Source organism: Thunnus maccoyii, chromosome 8 (genome assembly GCF_910596095.1).
Source record: "Thunnus maccoyii chromosome 8, fThuMac1.1, whole genome shotgun sequence".
Classification (NCBI taxonomy): domain Eukaryota; kingdom Metazoa; phylum Chordata; class Actinopteri; order Scombriformes; family Scombridae; genus Thunnus; species Thunnus maccoyii.
In genome coordinates, this window is record NC_056540.1 from 11892874 (window position 1) to 11913859 (window position 20986).

General features: G+C 38.8%; 1 protein-coding gene across 6 annotated transcripts; it reads right to left on the minus strand.

The window, feature by feature from the left end:
• Window positions 1-936: 936 nt before the first annotated feature.
• On the minus strand, window positions 937-19817 carry tnip1 (TNFAIP3 interacting protein 1). Of its 6 annotated transcripts, none has more exons than XM_042418459.1 (18): window positions 19793-19817; window positions 14726-14908; window positions 13952-14095; window positions 13726-13817; window positions 13525-13584; window positions 12588-12797; window positions 11386-11480; window positions 10728-10908; window positions 10363-10455; window positions 10165-10230; window positions 8474-8605; window positions 8231-8359; window positions 8009-8143; window positions 6018-6143; window positions 5746-5829; window positions 5070-5285; window positions 4693-4777; window positions 937-1843 (listed from the first exon to the last, which is right to left on the minus strand). In XM_042418459.1, exons 2-18 carry the CDS (start codon window positions 14871-14873, stop codon window positions 1761-1763), a joined length of 2079 nt encoding a protein of 692 aa, XP_042274393.1. In that variant the 5' UTR covers window positions 14874-14908; window positions 19793-19817; the 3' UTR covers window positions 937-1760. The 6 variants fall into 6 exon arrangements, with proteins under 6 accessions (XP_042274393.1, XP_042274394.1, XP_042274389.1 ...); XM_042418460.1 differs by lacking the exon at window positions 19793-19817 and adding an exon at window positions 16000-16105 and having other exon boundaries at window positions 5070-5195; XM_042418455.1 differs by lacking the exon at window positions 19793-19817 and adding an exon at window positions 16000-16105.
• Window positions 19818-20986: the final 1169 nt, after the last annotated feature.

Here is a 20986-nt window from a genome sequence, read left to right on the forward strand (position 1 = left end):
CTTTCTTTACCGGAAACTGTTATACTGTGTGTCGTGCCACGGGGAGGTGATGATGTGGCCCCTTGACATTTCTGTCTTACAAGAAAAATGCACAAAGAATATGAATAACCAGGGTAAGATGCTACTAGACATTTAGAATAGATTTATTAAGCCAGTCAAATACAAAAAGTCTCACATGTGCTTTTGCCTACAGCAAAAAAGAAAAAGGGCTACAAACCAAGAAAATACAACTGCCAGTAAATACAGCGTACCTTTCAAAGTGCAATTCCACTAATGTTTCATTTCTGCTCTCACCATTCCGATTTTGTTCCCTGTAACTTAACTTGTTTGATATAATGGAGCCTTTTTTTTTTCAAATTCACCTGCACACATTTTGAAGCCCTTCATCAACTACCTGATAAACATACTAAAGAAATCTTAATGGGTACTCTGTTTAGACAGTGGCTTGATTTGGGATTGAATATACCTTTTTAAAATAGTCACACGCTTTATCTCGAGTTGCGGATCCCGTGTCTCGTATCGGGACTCTTGACTTTGTGTTACAGCAGTTCACAGGTCAGTTGGCGAGGCACAGATTGCTGTTTGTTGTTGGAGTGGACAGAGAGCAAAGCCAGACATCCTGGCAGAGGTTGCACTGCTGTAACACTGTGTCCAGGGCCTCAAAAATACTGACCTAATTCTTCCTCTTTCTGCTGCTTGAGTAGAATTTTACAGTTTCAGTACTAAGTAAAGCACCAGTAAGTGTAGTTCCACTTATTACAACTCATTAAGAAGAAATAATAGGTATTTGAAGATGAAGATTAAGGTAGTCATTGCTGTAACCTAAAGGGTTTTGGTGCTATAACCTCTAGATACTGTATGTTGGGGCTAAACTGTGGGTACAGGATACAGTAAGATGAGTATGAATATCAGAAAGAGTGGTCAAATAAATTGTGGTCAAGTAGAAGTGTTGTGTTTAATGAGATTAGGTCCATCATCATGGTGAAAAAAAAAAGGTTGTGTATGTACTGTGCATTGTGTATTGTGTCTGATACAAACATACAATGTCAATAGCTACAATATATTGGGATTACACTAACAACATAGAAAGAACAGCATTACTAAAGACAATGATTTACACTTAGTCAATGCAACTATCAAAACAGCAGGTTATAAATAAATTATCAATAATCACAATCATGTTTTTGGTATGATACCATCAAAATTCATTTCCCAAAATTTTTGTATTTCAACAACCACTTTTGAACAGTTACACATATGGGACATTTCTATAACATCGATGGTACTGAAGAAGTCTTCATAAATCAATTAACATTCACATTGTAAATTCTATGATTCAATGTACCTATATAATCATTCATTGTTGGAATGAGTATATGTAGTCTTATTCATATTGGGGAATGGCTTCTTGTAACCCTACAAGTAACAAACTTGTGTCAAGTGTCAAGTTGTTACATGTCTGCAGAGAAACAATCACATAAGTATATTTTCTGGAAAAAAAAAAACAATGTTAATTATTCCAACCTATTTAACAAATGACTTCAGTTCCTGATAAAAAAATCTAAATAATATTTCATGTATATATTCAGAATAGCCAAGTGTTTCACAAATAGCCTTATAAAACGCAAGTATAAACAACATTACAATAGGATATCTACAGTTCAGTAGGAAAATTATAGATCAAATCACACCTTTTCAAATCAAAAACAAACTGATTTCATGCTACTACCCAAACTCCATTAGGTGGGTACGGTGATGCTTTAGTGCTTTCCAGGGTCAATGTTCTGTCGCTCCCTTTTTCCAAATCCTGCTGCTGCTGCAGCTGCTGCTGCTGCGGACTGATCTACACACACACACACAGAGGGAACAAGACTGTGTTATCACCACAGTCACAACCTTTGCTGTTCCACACTTTTATTTCAATACACAGTTAGTATGATTCACCACTGTGGAGCAACGTTAGGATTGAGAAAATATACAAAAAACCTGGGTTAGTAATGTTTGCATAAAAGGATAAGGCTTGCAATATTTATTTTTCTAATAGTCATCAAATTCCATGAAAAGACCAACACCAATGACGAAGTGATCTACTGACAAGTATTGTCTGAGTAGCCCAGGCTTGATATAACCGATTAGTCTGTACCACAGACGAATGATGAAACAATTAAAAACACACAAACTGTAGTTTATTTTGAGTCAATCCCTCATACACTGCTTCTCACTAGCACATATTAATGCATGGCTGAAAAGAGCTCCCGACAAATGCACTATTTTAGAGTTCAAACTATTGATTAGTCAATCAACAGAAAAATAACTTACAGATATAGACTTTCATTTTTGAAAATCAGCTTCTCCAATGTGATGATTTGCTGCTTTTTTCCTGTTTTATATTATTATAAATTGAATATATTTCAGACGGTTGGTCAGAAAAACGTGCCATTTGTGGATGTCATCTTGGACTCTGGGAACCTCGGATGGGCGTTTTTTCACCATTTCCTGACATCTGGGACTGAACGATCAATCGAAAAATTAATTGGCAGATAATTAACCCTTAGCTGCAGTGTGCAAATATTTACACCGTTTGCTAAAAACTACAGGGCCCAGCTGTTTTATGAAGTAATTTTGTTTCTGAATTGTTTACAAAGATTTACATATTCAGTAGAAGCAAATGAACTGTCCGTTTGAGAAAGGTGATGTGAATGGAAAAAATGAGCAAGACTTTCTCACTTTCCTTAAGGTAAGTTTTCCCTTTCAAGATATGGACAGCTTGCGGATATGATACTTCAGAGGTAGTCTGTTTATAGCAGTTTAAATAAAGAAATCCATTACGACTGTCATTTTCCAGCTGTGTACGAACTCTTTAAACAAAAGTATATCTCAACATTTGTCACTCAAGGCTGGGTGCTCTAAAAATAATCTATGTTCTCTTTCATAATCTGACCTGCTGATAAGTCTCAGGCAGTTCTTGTTTACCTCATATTGCAGATGTGCTCCCTCCCAGCACAGGACAGCCAAACACCAACACGTTGAAGTGTTCCCAAATATAACTTTGATTAATAGCTCTCTGATTTTTCAATATTTTTGAGCCACTGAAAAACCTTCTCACTAGGTTTGCTGGCTATATTTGATGAAGAATTATGTAGAACATTTTACCTTCATGTAAATGATTAATTTACTCAACAAAATGGATTTATTGCAAATAAAAGTTGGTGCCTGTATAGATCTGTCAGGTGGATGTTATTCACTTGACTGTGCACAGAATTTGTTGCTCTCTCATATATTCTGTTTTGTTTTAGTTTTTTGTTCATGCAGAAATCCTGCCCTCCGGTTGGAAACGACTTCAATAACGCCAATTACAGATTGTTCTGGGAGCCTCTTAATATCAGCGACATCAAGTGGAACTTTGAAAAGTTCCTGTTGGGGCCTGACGGGGTAGGGAAATCAATTTGAGTGCATTGAGTGCCTTGTCAGAGTAATGGTTATTTGGGGTGTTTTAACTGTGCGCTCTCCCTCATGCCTCTATGCGCCTTTTTTCTGCATCTTTCCCAGTCGATGATCATGGAGGCTGCGGTGGAAATTGTCAATACAAGTTTTGACAGCATTTTGGGTGCAAATTCAGGAGGCTTATCTCCGTCTGGTTACCACAGTTACAGTCAAATCAAGCGCACGTACAGAGCAGCTGCCCCACACTAATCTAATATAACAGCTACGTGAGTCTCATGTTTTACCTGCAAGATAGGGATGCCACGGTAAGTACATGTTCCCACAGGTTAATAATAAAACTCTTCACAACACCGGTGTTACCAGTTACACCCAACATTTTACAAGATAAGATATTTATCAATGACGCTCCATTCCTGAGTGCTTACTTTGATCTATGAAGTTAGATTTTTAGTTTAGATCTTCCCCTTACTTAAGAATTAGAGATGGAGAGCTTCAGGCTGCTGCCAGCAGGTCGTCCTGCTGCAGACGCTCACAGAGCACACTCTGTCAGTTTATGAATGTAGCTTCTGTTGTCTGAGTACGTACTGATAGCACGCAAATTAGTTTTTTCTTATTTGATAAACGTGGGCACTGATATATGAAAATGAACTAAATAGATTTTATTTCAATAAATATCATACCGGAATACGCCCCAACACCGTGTAACACCGATTACCGTGGCAAGCCTAGTGCGCGACTTGTGTTTTAATGCTGTTGTTCATCGATTGTGACGTGAAAACATCAGAGAAATAAGAAGCTTGCATCCTGGTATTACTTCAGTTATAAAATCCAAACGCATGGCTGCTGACAGCACTGTCGGCGGGAGAGTCGATCACACTGGACAGTAGAGGAGGAGACGGTAGAGACGCTGGTATGCGTCTGTTTGAACAGGAGTTTAGCTGACTTCACTGCATTTAACGCTGGACTGAGAGCATCAGAGCTCGGAGCAGAACACAGTCACTCTGCGTCACGTTGCTGCCGCCCACTTCCATCATCTCAGAACAATTCATTTTGAAAGAGCAACAGCCGATGGGGAAACTCTAACACTCAGCTGGCTGACCAATGGTGTAACTTTATCACTCACTCAGGAACAACTGCGGTTACAGGGCTAGACTGTGGCCGGCCAGTCAAAAAAGGTAGCGTTGGTTTTGGTCTTTTCATGAAACTGTTGACAGTGAGTAAGTGAATGAATAAAATACTGTTTTATACCTGCATTCTCTGGTGGTGGTCTTGAACTCTCTCCCACTGCTCTGGCACCTCTGGGCTGTGGGAATGACGACTGCCAAGGAAAACCCTGACCAAAGAGAAAGCACCGCCTTAGTTCATGTCACTAAATATTAATATTCATCACAACCAGCAACCCTCAAGTCTATGCCGTAACCTAATAATCGATATTGAAAGAAAGAGTTTTTTAACTCAGAATTAGTTAGATGACTGGGTGGAGCTACAGCCAGACCTAATTACATCTGCTTGTTCCTCCCGACAGATACAGGGAGAAGAAGTAAGAGAAAAAAAAGAGCCTTGTGAACTCAGTGAACCAGAGTCACTCCAGAGACAGAGACAGAGGGACCTTAGAGGACCCTTACCGGGGTAACAGGCTGGAAGTCTCGTACAGGGGGCGGTGCTGCGGCGGCTGCGGCTGTGGCGCCTGCTGCATTGGGCATCCGGGGAGGGAAGTGTATGGGCCAGCCCTCAAGGCCCTGCGGTCCCACCTGCACAAAGGGACCACAGTAGGGAGGGCTCAGCGGGCCGTTCACTGAGCCTGACGTGGGGTCTGAGGTACGTCTTTCCTGCTGCTGCCCCTACGAGGGATCACAAGTACACACGTGATCCCCAGTCAGTGCACGGCTGCTACTCTCAGCGAGCGCAGTGACCCTACTGCTGACCTTCAACTCTACTGCCGCTGCCTCCCACTGAGGAGTGTAAATGTTCCACCTGCTGATCCCAAATGCACTGACAAACAAGCTAGCTGGAGTTAGGCTCTTGTCCCAGAGTGTTGATGTGTCCACTATGAACTTATACCTGTCGATATCTGAGTGATTGCACTCTGTCACAAGGGGGCGCTAGTCCGCAAGGTTTTACCACAACTCACATCTTAGAGCACGATGCCTTTAAGTGAACGCTTTGGCCATAAGTTAATGTACTTGAAAGCAAAATGACCAAACATACTGTAGCACCTCTCCACGCTGACGCCACCATTTCATTCAGGATTTCAATATGTCTGCAATACTATCAAGCTCAGGCCTGAGCTACAGCCAGTACCTGTTTGTGATGTTGCATCTGCAGCCTCTCCAGTTTACATCTCTCTGTGCGTTCTCTCTGACACTCGTTTTGTGCCTGATGAAGCTGAATGACACACACACACACACACACACACACACACAGACAGAGAATTAACCAAATCCCACATTGGAGAGCAGCAACTGTTGTTCAATGCAAGATACAAAAACTTATGCATTCTTGTAAGATACAAAAATAGATACGAAAACTTCCTAATCATGCCACATATGAGACAGCCTTTATACACCGCCTACCTGATTGGTCAAATTAGTAATCTGACCCTGCAGTCTCTCAACTTGTCGCCTCAAGTCTTCTTTTTCCTCATTCATTCGCTCCCTGTCACTCCGCTCTTTTCTGAAGTCTTCTTCAAAGATTTTCACCTATAAAAAGCACAAAACAATAAGAGCAGTTAAAGGGAAAATTCACCGCTGTGAATATGATGATTTCTTAAAACTAGGTCACCTACGAAGTAGAAATGTTTAATTATTTTTGAAATTGGTGCCCTATGACTTGAGAAAACTAAGAAAAAGGCTGTAGATTCCCCATACCGCTCTTGAGGAGGAATCCTACAACAACCAGAATGCATCGTCTCGTCCATTGAGCTACTCACAGTGTGTTTAGGAGCAGCCGGTTAGGAAAGACAAAGTGAGCACTGTTATGTATCTTTACTGAGGCTCATTTACAAAACGTTTTTCCTCATAGAGCCTGGATATATAGCAGCAGTGTTTCTAACCCTAACTGCTGTTTCTTTTACCTATTTTGGACGACAATGAGCGGGACCAGATTGTGCTCAAAGCCGGATGAACCCACAAGTTACAGGTAACTTTAACACACAGTTGCTGTTCTGTATTGAGAGTCTGATATAATATTCTGTCAGGAAACAAAGTCAGGTTCACCAAAGCACTGCAAAGTTTGTTGCAGAGCAGAGTTTTCTGTTCTGTCTCCATTCTTCCTAACGATCATCACTGGTTGATAGCTCAGGTGCCTCTCTCTTGCCTGATGCTGTTACAGCTCTGGTGGTTGCTTTGTTCTTCATACTCTGTTTTATCTGATTAAACAGCACTATGTTCAGTCTCATAAGTTGTAATAGTAGCGCCACATCTCTGCTCCAACGTTATTTTGTAAAGCTAGTTGATTGTTTGTATTAATGTTAAGATCACAGAGAAACTCAGCAGCTGAAGTCAGGCTGCGGCTGTAACGTTGCTCTGGTCCAAAGGTCGCTTCCTCTTTCATACTGATAACACAGTGCTATATTCAGCCTCACAAATTGTAATAGTGGCACCACATCTCTGCACCGACATTATATTTATATGTGCATGTGTGTGTGTATTATATATATATACACATATATTATGTGTATGTGTATAATATATATATATATATACACACACACACACACACACACACACACACACACACACACACACACACACACACGTATATATTTCTCTCTCAACCCAACCGGTCAAAGCAGATGGCCGCCCACCTACAGCCGGGTTCTGCTTGAGGTTTCTTCCCGTTAAAGGGGAGTTTTTCCTTACCGCTGTCGCCAAGTGCTTGCTCATGGGGGAAGTCTCTGTAAATTACGGTCTAAACCTGCTCTATGTGAAAAGTGCCCTGAGATGACTTTTGTTGTGATTTGGCACTATATAAATACAACTGAATTGAATTGAATTGAATTGAATTGAATTGAATATTGTAAAGCTAGTTGTTTTTTTGTGTTAGGTTCAGCTCTTCTGGATGCATCACGGAGAAATTTAACAGTTTAGCTGCGGCTGTAATGTCACTTCAGTCCTGCGGTCACTTCCTCTTCCAGATTCTGTTGTGTCTGATTCAACAGCACGGCAAGATATTGGGTCTCATATGAGGGAAGTAGTTTTCTTCCAAATATACTGATATTTTAAAGTATTTAGTAGTATGATATTTTAATGTCTGCTTTTCCCTATCACTAGCATAACATGGTAGACGGGAGTGTTTTGGGAGACCCACATTTTACCGTCCTTGAAGGTACCGCTACTGAAAATGAGGAAACATGGTTTGTAGTCTAAGGCAGAACCAGGATAATGTGTTTTGCGTCATCCAACGGACTTTTGCCAATGAATGAGCGGAGAGCTCTGAGTGCAGGCAACATGGAGGGAAGTTACACATAGTTCATTTGCATATACTACCTGAAAATCGGCAACGTTTCCCTTAAACACAATGAATATATAACTGCAGAAGAACTATGTCCTGTTGCATGTCTGACCTGTTCTTTTAGTACTGCAATTTGAGTGAGGAGTTCCTGTTTCTTCAGGTTATTGGCTGCATCTGCAAAGTTACCCTGGCCAGGCTGTTGTTGGGAGGATGAAGGTGAGTGCAGGTTTAAGGCTTCTTCTAAAGCCTGGAAATAAGACAAAACAAATGTTACACAGATGTATTACACTGAAAGAAACTTCTCTGTCTGTCGCTGTCTTTCTCCCATACTAACCCTGTTGAGGCGTTGGATCTCCTTCTCCTGGTACTCTCTCTGTTTGCTGAGGGGCAGCAGCTGATCCTGCAGGTAGCGAATCTTCTGCTTCAGCTCAGTGGTCTCAGAGTTTAGACACTCCTTCTCCCCCTGAAACATATACACCCCAAACATTTAAAAAGACCCTTTTTAAGTAGTTTTTTTCTGTGTTTGTGTCCTGGTTTTCAATGTTTATTCGCCTGGGCTTTGTGTCGTTACTCTCACCTGTACATTTTCAATTTTGGACTTGGCCAACAGCAACTTCTTGTCATAGTCGCGCTGCCTCTGCTCTCGCTCTGCTTCCAGTTCAAGTACAGTCTTCTGTGACTCAGCTAGCCGTTGTCTGAGGTCTGTGATCTGAGGTAGAGTGTAAACCCTTTAGTTAAGAAAAACACTAATCACAGTGATAAGATATCATTCTCATGAACACAAACCAAAACTGATTCTTAAAATTAACATCGATAACAACTCTCTGGTAAAGATAAACATCAGCTTGTGCATGTGTAAAGATACAGCCTTAGAAAATGTGTCAGAACTTTATGTTATCAAATTATAAAGTAAGCCGCAGCAACAAACACATTTGCAAACATACGCAATTCTGTTTTTGTGTAAAATATGAACGAACCTAGTGACGCAAATGGATGTATCTGGGGTTCTGTGGTTTAAACCCAAGACTGCATGGTGTCCCCGTCTCAACAAAGTGTGAATATAGTGTGTTCATGTTGTGGGCGCGAGGCGTAGGTGTGTGAGTATGAGTGTGAGAGTGTGTACATATGTGTGTCTCTGCTGCCCTCTGACTGCTCCACAGCAGGAAGTCAGCGGGTACCAGAGAGGTAAGGGGAATTCTCACTGAAATGTGACAGGCCTTGTGGTAAGTATGCTGAGATAGCGAGCTATTGCAAAATTGCACCTTTTCCACTGGACAAGCACAAAAAACAGCAACAAAAAAAAAAAAAAAAACAAACACGCGCAGCTGTTTCACTGCCAACTGATGCACACAGACATCTGTGTCCTGTGTTTTTTTGTTTTTTTAAAAAAGGTATTTCCAAATGACCAAATCCCTGCCATCTGACATTTTATTTACTTAATACAATTTGAATAGTAGAAAGAATGATTATTCCATCATCATAATGTGAAATGAGACTGTTGGTGTCACAATGTGCCACCTTAAAGGCTCCTGGCAAGACAATGAAGTTCTCTTCTGTGACCCAGCTTCCCTGCACTGCTGTAAATTTAAGAAAACTGTTCCGGGAGAGACCTGAAACTAAATTCAACTATCGTTTACAAAATGTGTACTACTACTGTACTACTGATTAACAGTAGCAAGAGTAATTCATGAAATTCATGAAATGAAGTGGCACCCAAATATTTAAAGCAATATCTGACCCTTATGTTGACAGGGAACATGGTTACTAAACTTAACATGTGCAGAGGCTGAAATGAGAACAGTGAAAAAACACAGTTGAATAGTTAATTTTGAACCCTGGTAACAGATCAAGAATTGTCTATTCCATATTATCCGTCTTGAGAAAGGACAGTTTGATAGAAAATGCAAGATAAATACTCTACGTGCTTTTTATATTGTACATGTAGATGCTTCCTTGTACAATTTATAAGTGATACCCTAAAAGACTCCTTTTAGGGAACTTTGACACAGCTCAAAGTGAACATTTAAAAAATAAATAAATTAAATAAATAAGAACGAGACATTAACACTTGGTGAATTGGACTGAACAGACCCAACATCAAAGAAATGAACAAACAAGTTGAACTTTACAGTGAGGAAAATAAACATGTTTTTCTTGAGAATTCGGAGAGATTTAGGTATTATTTCTCCTTTAACAGCTCTGTATCAGTAGAGGACACAGCAATGTCTTCCCACACCCTTCACAAAAGGCGTAAAGTCATTACTGTACCTTCTGTTCAAACTGTGACTTCATGGAGTTCCACTGAATGTCCCACTGCTTGTTCACCTCCAGTACCTGTAAGCAGCACCAGAAAGTGAAACAAAATGACACTAAACATATAGGAAACTAAATACACAGAGACTTTCCCCTATGGCAAAAGAGGATGAGCAGTAAGTGAAAAAAAAAAAAAAAAAAAAAAAGACTCACATCCTTTCTCTGCTTCTCCAAAAGCTTGATCTTCTTTTCATACACCTCTACATCACATGGTTTAGTTGGGGTTTTCTCTGCAGCTTTTCCACTCTGGGGGCACACAAAATATTCCTAAGTCCACAACATTCCTCCATGACACAGACCCTGCAGCGTGAGTGTTCATACGTGGGGAAGTTTTAAGTCACTAATTAACTGAGAAAAAACTTTTTTATGTATTTTCTACAAGAAAAAGTTTAAAATGTATTTAACAGATAAACGGCACAGTTTTATTTTCAAGACGCTGGGTTGGAATCTAATGTAAATTGGTTCTTCAGGAGTCTGTTTTTTGACTAAATTAAGACTTTTAATATAATTTAAACTACCTTCTGTGGTGTGGTGGCCTCCATCTTAGGTCTTACAGCAGCTGACTCCTCCTTCACTGGTTCCTCTTTGGCCTCTTCGGTGTCAGACGGCGCTGCAGGTGATGATGCTGCTGCTGCTGCTGCTGCTGCTGCTGTTGTTGCTCCTCCCGTGACCAGCTCCTTTAGTTTCTGATTCTCCTGTCTGAATCAGTAGGAGAATGAATAGGTCGTGTGTTTGTGTACTAATTGTGAAAAAGATCCCTTCCCAAAGTTTTGATACAGCTTCAGGATGTCCTTTGGGAAGACCCTACAATACCAACTAAATGTAATGACGCCAACAGAAAGCAGTGGAATATTCCCCCCCCCCCCCCCCCCCTCCTGCCATCAAAAGTGAAAGAATGTTCAACTCAACTGTTAACATCCATGACCAAGTCAGTCAGCAAAATAGTAATGGGTGACTGAATCATACTATAATAAAAAGGTCATGAGAAACAAAATTGCCCCACAGTTAGAAAAAACAAGCAGAATGAGAAAGAGATGTAATAGTGTTTTTATTAATTAGTACTTTGTAGTGCAGAGTTGACAATTTGATCTTTCTAATCTTACCAACAATCATATTTTTCCTCCCACAGACGCAACACAAAGCCCAGCAAGATTAAAAGAGAGGGAGAAACATTACCTCAGCTGTTCCAAGTCTCGATTCCTGATATGATGATCTTCTTCCATTTTCTTTCGAAGCTCATTGTTCTCCTGTCTGAGCTGCTCACAGAGAGTCTATGAAGCCAAAAAACACAAATATCCCGATATGAAGCATCACTCAGTGTGACATTGTCAACATTTTCTTATGACTGTATGCCCACATATAATCAGAAGATATTGCCTTTAACAAAATGTTGCAATGAAAATTAAAATAAACTGAGTGAAAATTATGTTGGTATTATGTAAATGTATAAGAAAAGAATTAGGAAATATTTCCCACAGTTTTGGAACAAAATGTTTTTCTGACATATGGTCCAATATTTCACATTTTTCATCCCTTAAACTAACAACCATCATTTGTTTAAGTTTGTGTGAGAGGTAAAAAAAAAAAAAAAAGTTAGAATAATAAAACTGAGCTTGAAATATTAAGTTGCTTTTGTATATAAAAATTCAGTCTGTAATGCATTTGAAAAATTCCAAGTGGTGATGTACTCCCACTTGTGCTGCTACAAATCCACAACCTTCTCTTCATTGGAACATCTATGTATATAAAAACGAGTCCTAAAATTTCCATTGATTGTTGTTTTTTATTTTAATCTTATGCAGCTTTCATCTTTCATTGTAAAGCACTTTGTACTGATATAGCACAGTTCTAGACAAAGTTACAGTTATAAATTATAAAGTTATATATAATTACAATTTGATATAAAGTGCCGTCAGCAGACATCTGGCTAACTGATCATCTATACAAGTGCTTATATTTTATCAGTAGTAGCAGTCGTCGTTTATTTGTGCCCAACACACGTGGATTTAACCATGGACGAAAACCACTGCAGAGGTCAAACAACATTTGTCAGAAAAGAACTTCTTACATATAACAATCTTTTATAATCATCCAACCAGAAGAAGACAATGAGATGAAGGACATTCTACTATAAAATGTTGCCCTTAAATGATCATTTCATGATATGCACCAATATCATCATAAAAGTCACACTACTGCATTTCATGTAATGCTAATTTTTTACAGTTAATAACAATACATATAAATAATAATAATAATAATAATAATAATAATAATAATAATAATAATAATAATAATAAATAATTGACTTCACCATGATGAATGACGGTTTCTTTGGTATTTCTTACTTTCTCTCATACAATCAGACTGCTGCCTACCTGTAGGAGGGAGGTCCTCTGTTCATTCTTTTGGACTTTAGAGGAAAGATGGTGAAACTCCACAGCCATGCGACCAAGATGAGCTAACAGCTGGTTTGGGTTGGACTCCTCTGCGAATATGCTGAAGGAGCTCTCTAATCTCTTCAGCTGGCTTGCTAGCTCGATGTTCTCCTGAGGCAGGAGGGGGATTACTCCTGCCACTGACCCAGCCTGGAGATACCCACACACGTAAACAGTCAGTCAGTCTTTCCTCTCAAGCTCACTCAGTGGGCAAGCTAACAATTACGTATGTAATATTTCAAAAAGCACAAGAATGACAGTATAACATACTGTAAGAGTCATTGTGCTACTATTTCTATGACAAGCAGCAGCTGAATTATCTCAAAAGTCAAACCACTTGGTCCTGTTGGATTTAAATTTAGTCCCTACAGACCTCAGTTGGTTGTGGTAAAACTTTTACCAAAAAACATCCTGTTCTGTGTCAATTTAAGCTGCTGAATTGTAGAATATTTGACAATGTAGTTTATGATATTTCAACACCATGAATGCCAGAATAATTCTGGCAGAATGTCCTACTAACACATTCCCTAGGATGTAGTGTGTGAATGAATCAGCGGTGTAATTCTAGTCAGTAATAATCCTGGACTTTCCCCTGGCTGACTCAGGCTGGAGCTACCAGTATTGAGTTTGTTGATGAGTCACCACGCCAAGGATATGTTCCTAATATTGTGGAAGAGGAAAGGCTGTATGTGGCCTTAATAAATCACACTAAATAATAATTAATCTAGGTCAGCACCAGTAACACTGTGATATTCTAAACACACTTTTTTTTTTTCGTACTTTGGAACTAAAAGAACTATGAATTGAAATCCTGTGTTAGTTGGAAATTATTTTGACTTAATTTGTTTAAAAAAGAAAAAAAAAGTTTAGTACACACAGTCAAGGCATCTGAAGTCTTCCCCTCCATATTCACCACCTCAAACTCTGACAAGGCCTCCTGTAAAGACCATAAAGTTAAATAGCACCATAGTACATGCAGTGTCCATAGTTTATACAGTATATATGTGCGCATGATGTTATTTACAATTCTATAATCATCACAAAGTTGTTTCTGCCTGGTACAAAAGCTCACACTCACATTGGGCTTCTCGGGCTGGAGGGCCTTCCCTAAACAGCTTGTTTGCTCCTCCTTCTGCTCCGCAGCTGGGTGCAAACAGGGTTTACTCTGACCTGAAATAAGTCATGATCAATGCCAAAAATAATCGAAGTTTCAGTGAAGTAAAACAGTATACCACTAAGCACAGAAATAATCCACACATATAAAAATATATTCAAAAAAATAGCACAAATTAAGTGAGACCTACTTTGTGTCTCAGTCTGAATGGGCCCTCCCATACACAGACTAGCCGCAAAGCTGGAGGACTTGAGCGCCTCGTTGTCTCTCACAAGTTCCTCCACTCTCTGTCGAAGCCTTGATGCCTCTGATTGAGACTCTTCCAGCAAATCACCTGCAAGATACAGAGAGATCTTGTCTCTGTCCAGCACTTCTCGTAAATTTAGTTTGATCTAGCCTCATTTTTTTTCTCAACATTGCTACAGTGAGGCTTACATGAGGAGACTGACAGACAAATGTCAGCACAAGCAGTCATCAAATAAGATATGATATAAGTTAAGTAAGAAGTTACGGGCAAGTGACGCTCCTTTGATGAGTCACAAAAGGAGCAGTCAGACCATTCACAACACTGGCATGCAAGCTTTTCCACAAACTATGATCAGGTTTTACTACATTCCTCCTCATTCGCTGCACATCAGTTTCCCTCCTGCATTTGTAATGTTTTCACTGGAAATACAGTTGTGTAATATGTTATGGGAGAATCATATGATGTGTGTTGTGGGTGGCTTAACTTAATATCAAATAATAATTAAGTTAGTGCTGCTAAAAAAGCACAAGCTTAACACAGTTTTCCGTAATGTGATTTTACATACAACAATAAATAAATTAATGTCTCTGTATATTTCCAAATCTGGAAATATAGAATCCTCTTGTGTTAAGACAGATAACAGATGTAGCGAAGAGCAGCTGGCATTGGCGCTCTGTGCACAGCCTTGAGGTAATCATATTGTCTTTTGGAACCTACCTAGGCTCTTAAGCCCCTTCATCCTCTCCCTCAGTATGCTGTTCTCTTCCAGTAGCTGTCGATAGCTGCTTCCCCCTCCGGCCTCCTCCCTGGCCTTGACCTCACTCCCACCCGGATCATAGATGCGGTACGGGCCTTTCCCTTCCATTGCCGTCTTTCACTTCCTAAACATGGTCCTCTGAACTAAGGAAAGAACACAAACTGTTATTTTTTTAAACTTAATTAACATTACCTTAAGTACCTGGAATTGCTAAGTGGAAAATAAAAGACGAAAGATTAAAAACAAGCAATGCTACCGAACCTTTAAAAGAAAACAAACAGTGCTGATAGGAAAGACTTTAAACATAAAGCACTGATTACTTGTGTCTACAATGTTCAGTTCAGTCTACAATGTACCCTTTTAAATGACAGACAGCCGGAGAAACAACCACTGCACCTTTTTGCATTGCAAAGAGTCATATTTCAATCCCCTGATAAAAGGTGAACTTTTGCAAAAAATGGAAGCAGTTAGAAAGTGGAAGAAAAGAGCATAAGTTCCAGTATTACAGTATTCACATTACCCCTTACTTGTCACAATCCTGAACTGGAAATCTCTTGACACCACAACCCAGACCGTTTAACAATGTTACATCCATCCAGAGATATAGCAAATGGTGTTTCTGTTGTTTCTCGATGGTGGATGAGATAAATAATGAAGGCTTCAGACATCCTAATGAGTGTCCTGTACCCAGTGTGCTAACCTTTCCGTCCTCTCTCTCACTTCATAGTTTATAGCAGGACGAGTGTAAACTGTCGGTGAAGTCCGATGAGGAGAATAAGGATCAATAGACAGCATTTTCAGAGGAGACAACAGCTGCACCCAACACCACCATGATGCTACCCTGCCAGTGTGAAACGTTTATGATAGCTAAATATGACAACGTTCATATCCGAAGGAGGGTTAAAAAAAGGACAAAAGCATAGGAAAAAAACACCAAATGTTACACGAATCCTGCCAACAAACATCTACCCAACAGACGAGAGTCAAATACAGCACAATCTAGCTAATGATAGCTACCTTGATTGGCTGAAGAAGGCTAATATTAGTTTTCGCTGTTGTCATGCAAATTGCTAGCAACATCCTCGTTAGCTGTAGGCTAGCTAACACTTAGATGACGGGACAGGAAGCCGCTCGCTCCTCTTTATTTACCCGCTATGGATACTTTTATCGATGCAGAAAGCGGAGTTAAAGCGACAAACCAAAGAATAAAGAGGTGTCTTTTCTGGCTGGATACCTTTCAGCTCGCCGTGGCCTCTCGTCTTTCTAGCCAGACATGTATTGCGGAAGTGGTCTGCTGTCTCTTCTAAACTGGGAAATTCCACCAACGTTTGATGTAAACAGCAATGATTGACAGCGCGATGGGCCAATCAGGGCGCAGCTCTCTCTCAGCAGGGCACCAATAGGAGCCACCGAGCGTAATGTAAACACTGGAGCAAAATGTTTTACATTTCATATTTCATGGTACGGACTTTAGCAGAACTGTCACGACTGTTTACTCGATGCATCTTTAAAAAACATTTGTGAATATGCTTATGTAGTAATAATGGCTCATATGACACAATGACGTGAAGCTAATTATCAAGTAATAGCTTCATCTTTTTCTTTGAATCGTGGTTATTTTCATTAAAAAAAAAACAACAACAACAACAAAAAAAAAAAACTACTCATTCATCATTTACCTCTTGAAGGTCATCACCCCAAGTTCCTGGAACAAACATGAACATCTTCTCTGAATTACTTTTTTCTTCATTGATAAATTTAGAGGGTATGAGGCTGGTGGGAGTTTCTGTGATTGCATCACATATTTCCTCTGAACTAGAAAGGCAGTGAAATATCATCCAAACTGAACCACTTTTTCTTGTGACACCAAAGGTTAAAACTATATTTGTTATATAGGGCTTCAGCAAATGATTTTCATTATCAATGTTTTGTTTAAAATGGCCTATAATAGTGAAAGATTCCCATCAGAGTTTCCTGAAGCCCAAGTTGACAAATTCATGCTACTTACTTTATTCAACAAACATGCCTTAACCTAAATGTCTTACGTTTACTATCAGTAAATATTCATATTTCAGAGCTGGAAACAGTGATTTCTAGGCACCATTTTTCTTTTAAAATAGACAATTAATCAATTATCAAATAGTTGCTGTTGATTGCATACTTGATTAATCAAGTAATGTTTCAGCTCTAATTATTAATATTGCCTGGGATGTAGGTTATATTTATATCATATGAAGTTATATGTCACGTTCTCCTGGTGTTGAAGTCCATATCACAATTTTCTGAACTTGTTTGAGTTTTCTACCTTTGCAAAACAAACACATTACTAGGCCATCATATCTGTATGTTGTTTTTTCCCTCAGACCAGCTTAGAAAAGGTTTCAAGAACACACAAAGGACCTAAAATATTGTAGGAAGATCAATCCAAAATAGCACTCCTGCTGTCTAAACAAAATGTATATGGATATATTCATGTATTCCTATAACAAAGACATACACCATGTTAAATTTACATTTACAATTTCATTTAGTGTGAGTTAATGGGGTTTTACAGGTATGGGTTTTTTTTTTGTTTGTTTGTTTTTTTTAAAATGACATGTCAGTCATGAGTTCAGAGCTGTTTGTTAAGGAGTATTGTGCTGCAAAATACAGCATATGTTTGACTAAACTTCAGGCCACCGACCGAACACGAATAATTTAGAGCAATAGTGACATCTTGTGGGAATCGACAAATGGGTAATCAGTGATCACATTTCTCCCCCAGAGAGTTGTAAAAACTCCCATTACCTAGTTAACTGGAAGCACCAAGTACATCTGATGTAATTCAGCTTGTGACCCAGTATAATTTGAATAAACCACACAAGGGCACTTGCTAATCACAAATAGTCTGGTTTCCACTGGGTATTTCATATTTCTGTGGCTTAAAATGGGTCACCATTATTAATTTAGCAACTATATAGCCTCATATAAGTCATACAAGTCAAGACACATTCTTGCATGTCAACAAAGACGATTAACACAATTACCCTTCGTAATGATTTTAGATTTCAGATCAGCCATGAAGCTCTTATCAAGGTGCATGTTTTATGAACTCAGGAAACTCCCAGTTTGCAATTTCCTTTATACTATACTGTACATGACTCATGATAAACCTAAATCAATCAGAATCACACATTTGTTTTTCTCTTTAGGGTAGGTTCACATAGACTAAGTATACCAGTAATACTGATGTACAGATACATGCTTAAAGCTAAAGAAACCAGTTTATTAATAGCTGTCATGAAAACTGTCGTCCTCCCTGAATAGTATCCTCCACAGTTAAAGATGTAGACTAGGATTTCAATATCTGTTGTCTATCTGAATTATAATTATACTACAAGAAAAAAGACGAGTGAGATGGTGAGTGAATGAGAAAAGAAAAAAAAAGACAGTGTGTAATGTGTGTACTCTGTAATGCATGCCTGTGCTTTAATAACAATAAACCTTATTTGAAAATCCCTTTCATACATGAAACTCAGCTTAAAGTGCTTTAGATTCACGTGAAGAGTTATGTGCTTTACGTAAAACCATGTACAACAGCAAAACAGCAGAATATTACATTTCAGACTGTATAGTATGTTGACCAGCAGTGCCCCACTGGCCAGAAAACACTGATAAGATGTGTGAGTGTGTTCCTCAGTTGGCAAGGAACAAGCAAACATACAGTTCTCACACAGAAGTTGTTTTTTCCTCTGTGCTGCGCCTGCCACCAAACACCTTGTCCTTTTTTGTTGGTGTGCAATGTTTCCATCTCAAGCTGCTGATATGCTGAAATAATAAACAGGCTGGTGAGCCCGCCAGCACGAGAACAAAAGCCTGAGGATATATAGTAGGAAATGTCACCCATCATTAAGTCCTGCTGGGTAATTGCCCTCTTTGTTTTCTCCTCCCACCTACATTTTCAAAACATTTTAAGGCACTTTTCAAGGGTCCCTCATTGCACAGAGACAGGAGAGTGAGCAGATGACTTGTATGAGAGAGTAATCATCAGATTGAAACCTGCAATGTCACAAGCACAGAGTTTGCACCTCAGCCTGCTGAGACACAAGGACAGTCCAGTCTCGTATCTCCTAGCAGCAGAAATCAGCAGCTGATAGTCATTAACTCTGTGCTGCGTAACATAAAATGTCCTTTTGTTAGCTGACTAGTGACTCCAGCTGTCCTCTCAAGGCCTTCCACCAGGGACATCCATGCCACAGAGTCTCTATCACTGTGCAAAAAATCTAAATCCAGATACAGTATATTCTCTAGTTTAAACTATAAGAGACTCCTCATGTCATTTTTGCAAATAAAAATCCAAAATAAAGACTTAAATTATGACCAAGAAACCAGTGTGCCAGAATATCAAGTGCATGTCTCTGAGGCCTATGTATAAATAATAATAATAATAAAAAAATAATAATAGTAGCAATGACTAAACATTTTTAAGCCACATTTATCTTCTACTTTCTATTTAGAAAATGTAAAATCTTGTTATTGTATTCTTGACATGAATTGGGAAACATGCCCGTATTGTGTGATCTGTTAATGTGTTATAATGAATTCCAAAATTATACCTAAAAATAACTAATGGATTAAAAATAAAAAAAAATAACGATCAAGTTTAAAATAAACATAATGCATATTTACTTTTCCCGCATTTTACAAATTTATTTGCTAAGGATTAAAAATCAACTGCCTATTGTAGACAGAAAATACCAATCTATTGTAGAGCAAGTTGCATTCTTTTGTGGCATATAAAATCATATACAAATCAATTTTGTCAGCATAATTTGTCTTTTCACCATGTTTCATTCGCCCTCTATGTTATGTTCCAAAGGAAGAGCAACTCATTTCAGTGAAAACATGACGTTATTTCAAACCGCCCTGAATGAAACAAAAGAAACAAACAACAACAACAAAAAAAAACAGACAATGCCACAGATAATAGCAAATCTAAAATGTTCTGTTTCTACATCTCAAATATTAAAAACAAATAAACAACTCACCCACACATTCAGCTTGTGACTGAGAGGCACTTTTTAAGGAAACTGGTGAATAGGGGGGAAGCAATTTCACTGTAAGACTTGGGGAATTCCCATAACCCAGTAAAATGGTCTGGTGTGTGTCCAACTGTGTGGCCTGCCTTCAACTGAGAAACACAACACGTGAAAAAAAAACTGAATGCTGTTAATTAATTTTTGTACAGTAGCTTTGAGCACATACGCCACGCAATGCATCAATGCATCTCAGCATAACTGAATGAATAAAAAAGGCTGCAATGAAAAAAAAAAGTGATGTAACTATAGCAGCACTCAAGAAAAACACACAGATGACCTCTACTAACTTGTATATACAGTGCAGCACTGTGCATGACTTGTTTGCATGATCACATCATGAGACAGTATGAAGACAAGTAGATAAAAAAAAGTCAAACAGAGGACATGACAGCTTTGAAATTTATGAACTGCAATCTATGTAATTCATGCTGTCATGCTCTGTACACCACCACAGTCAAAAGTTCCCCCAGCTATCAAAAGGGAAATTCAAGAAACACTGTATATTTTGACATCAACTGCATATTAACAACATGCCATTGAAGTAATCTCTTAATCTGTCATAATTATCATCAAATGGGGCAATTTCAGGTTGGGTGTGCCATTAAAACCAGAATGCAACTGACTGCTGCAGACTCTATTTGCTGTCTTGGATTTTAGCCTGCTGCAGGGGATTTCCTCGCCACATACATCTTTTTTTCTTCTTTCCTCTTTTAACTCAAAGATGGCCTGACAACAGCTGCGCTCACACATACGCAATGAACTGAAACATTGACGTGAACAGAGAAAGTGTTGCTTCAATGTCAGACAGCTGTCTTATACTTTTTGTCCAACAAAGATATGTAAAAATCAATTGTTAAGTTACATGTTAATACAGTGTGTAATAAAGTTTTCTTTTTGCTCATTTAAATGTGTATGGACATGAATATCTTTGTGATGATACAGGTGGCCTAGGAAGTCATGCTAGGCCGGGCTAACAAATGCTGTTTGAATTTAGCTACTAGCTGTCATTGAACAATTCAAATTATTGGGTTTGAACTGACATCTTTTTATCCTGCTTGAAGAACATCAGTCTTCATTTACATTTAGCTCATAAAATGGCCTTGGACACCTTTATTAGCAGCAATAATTTATGGGTATTTTCGA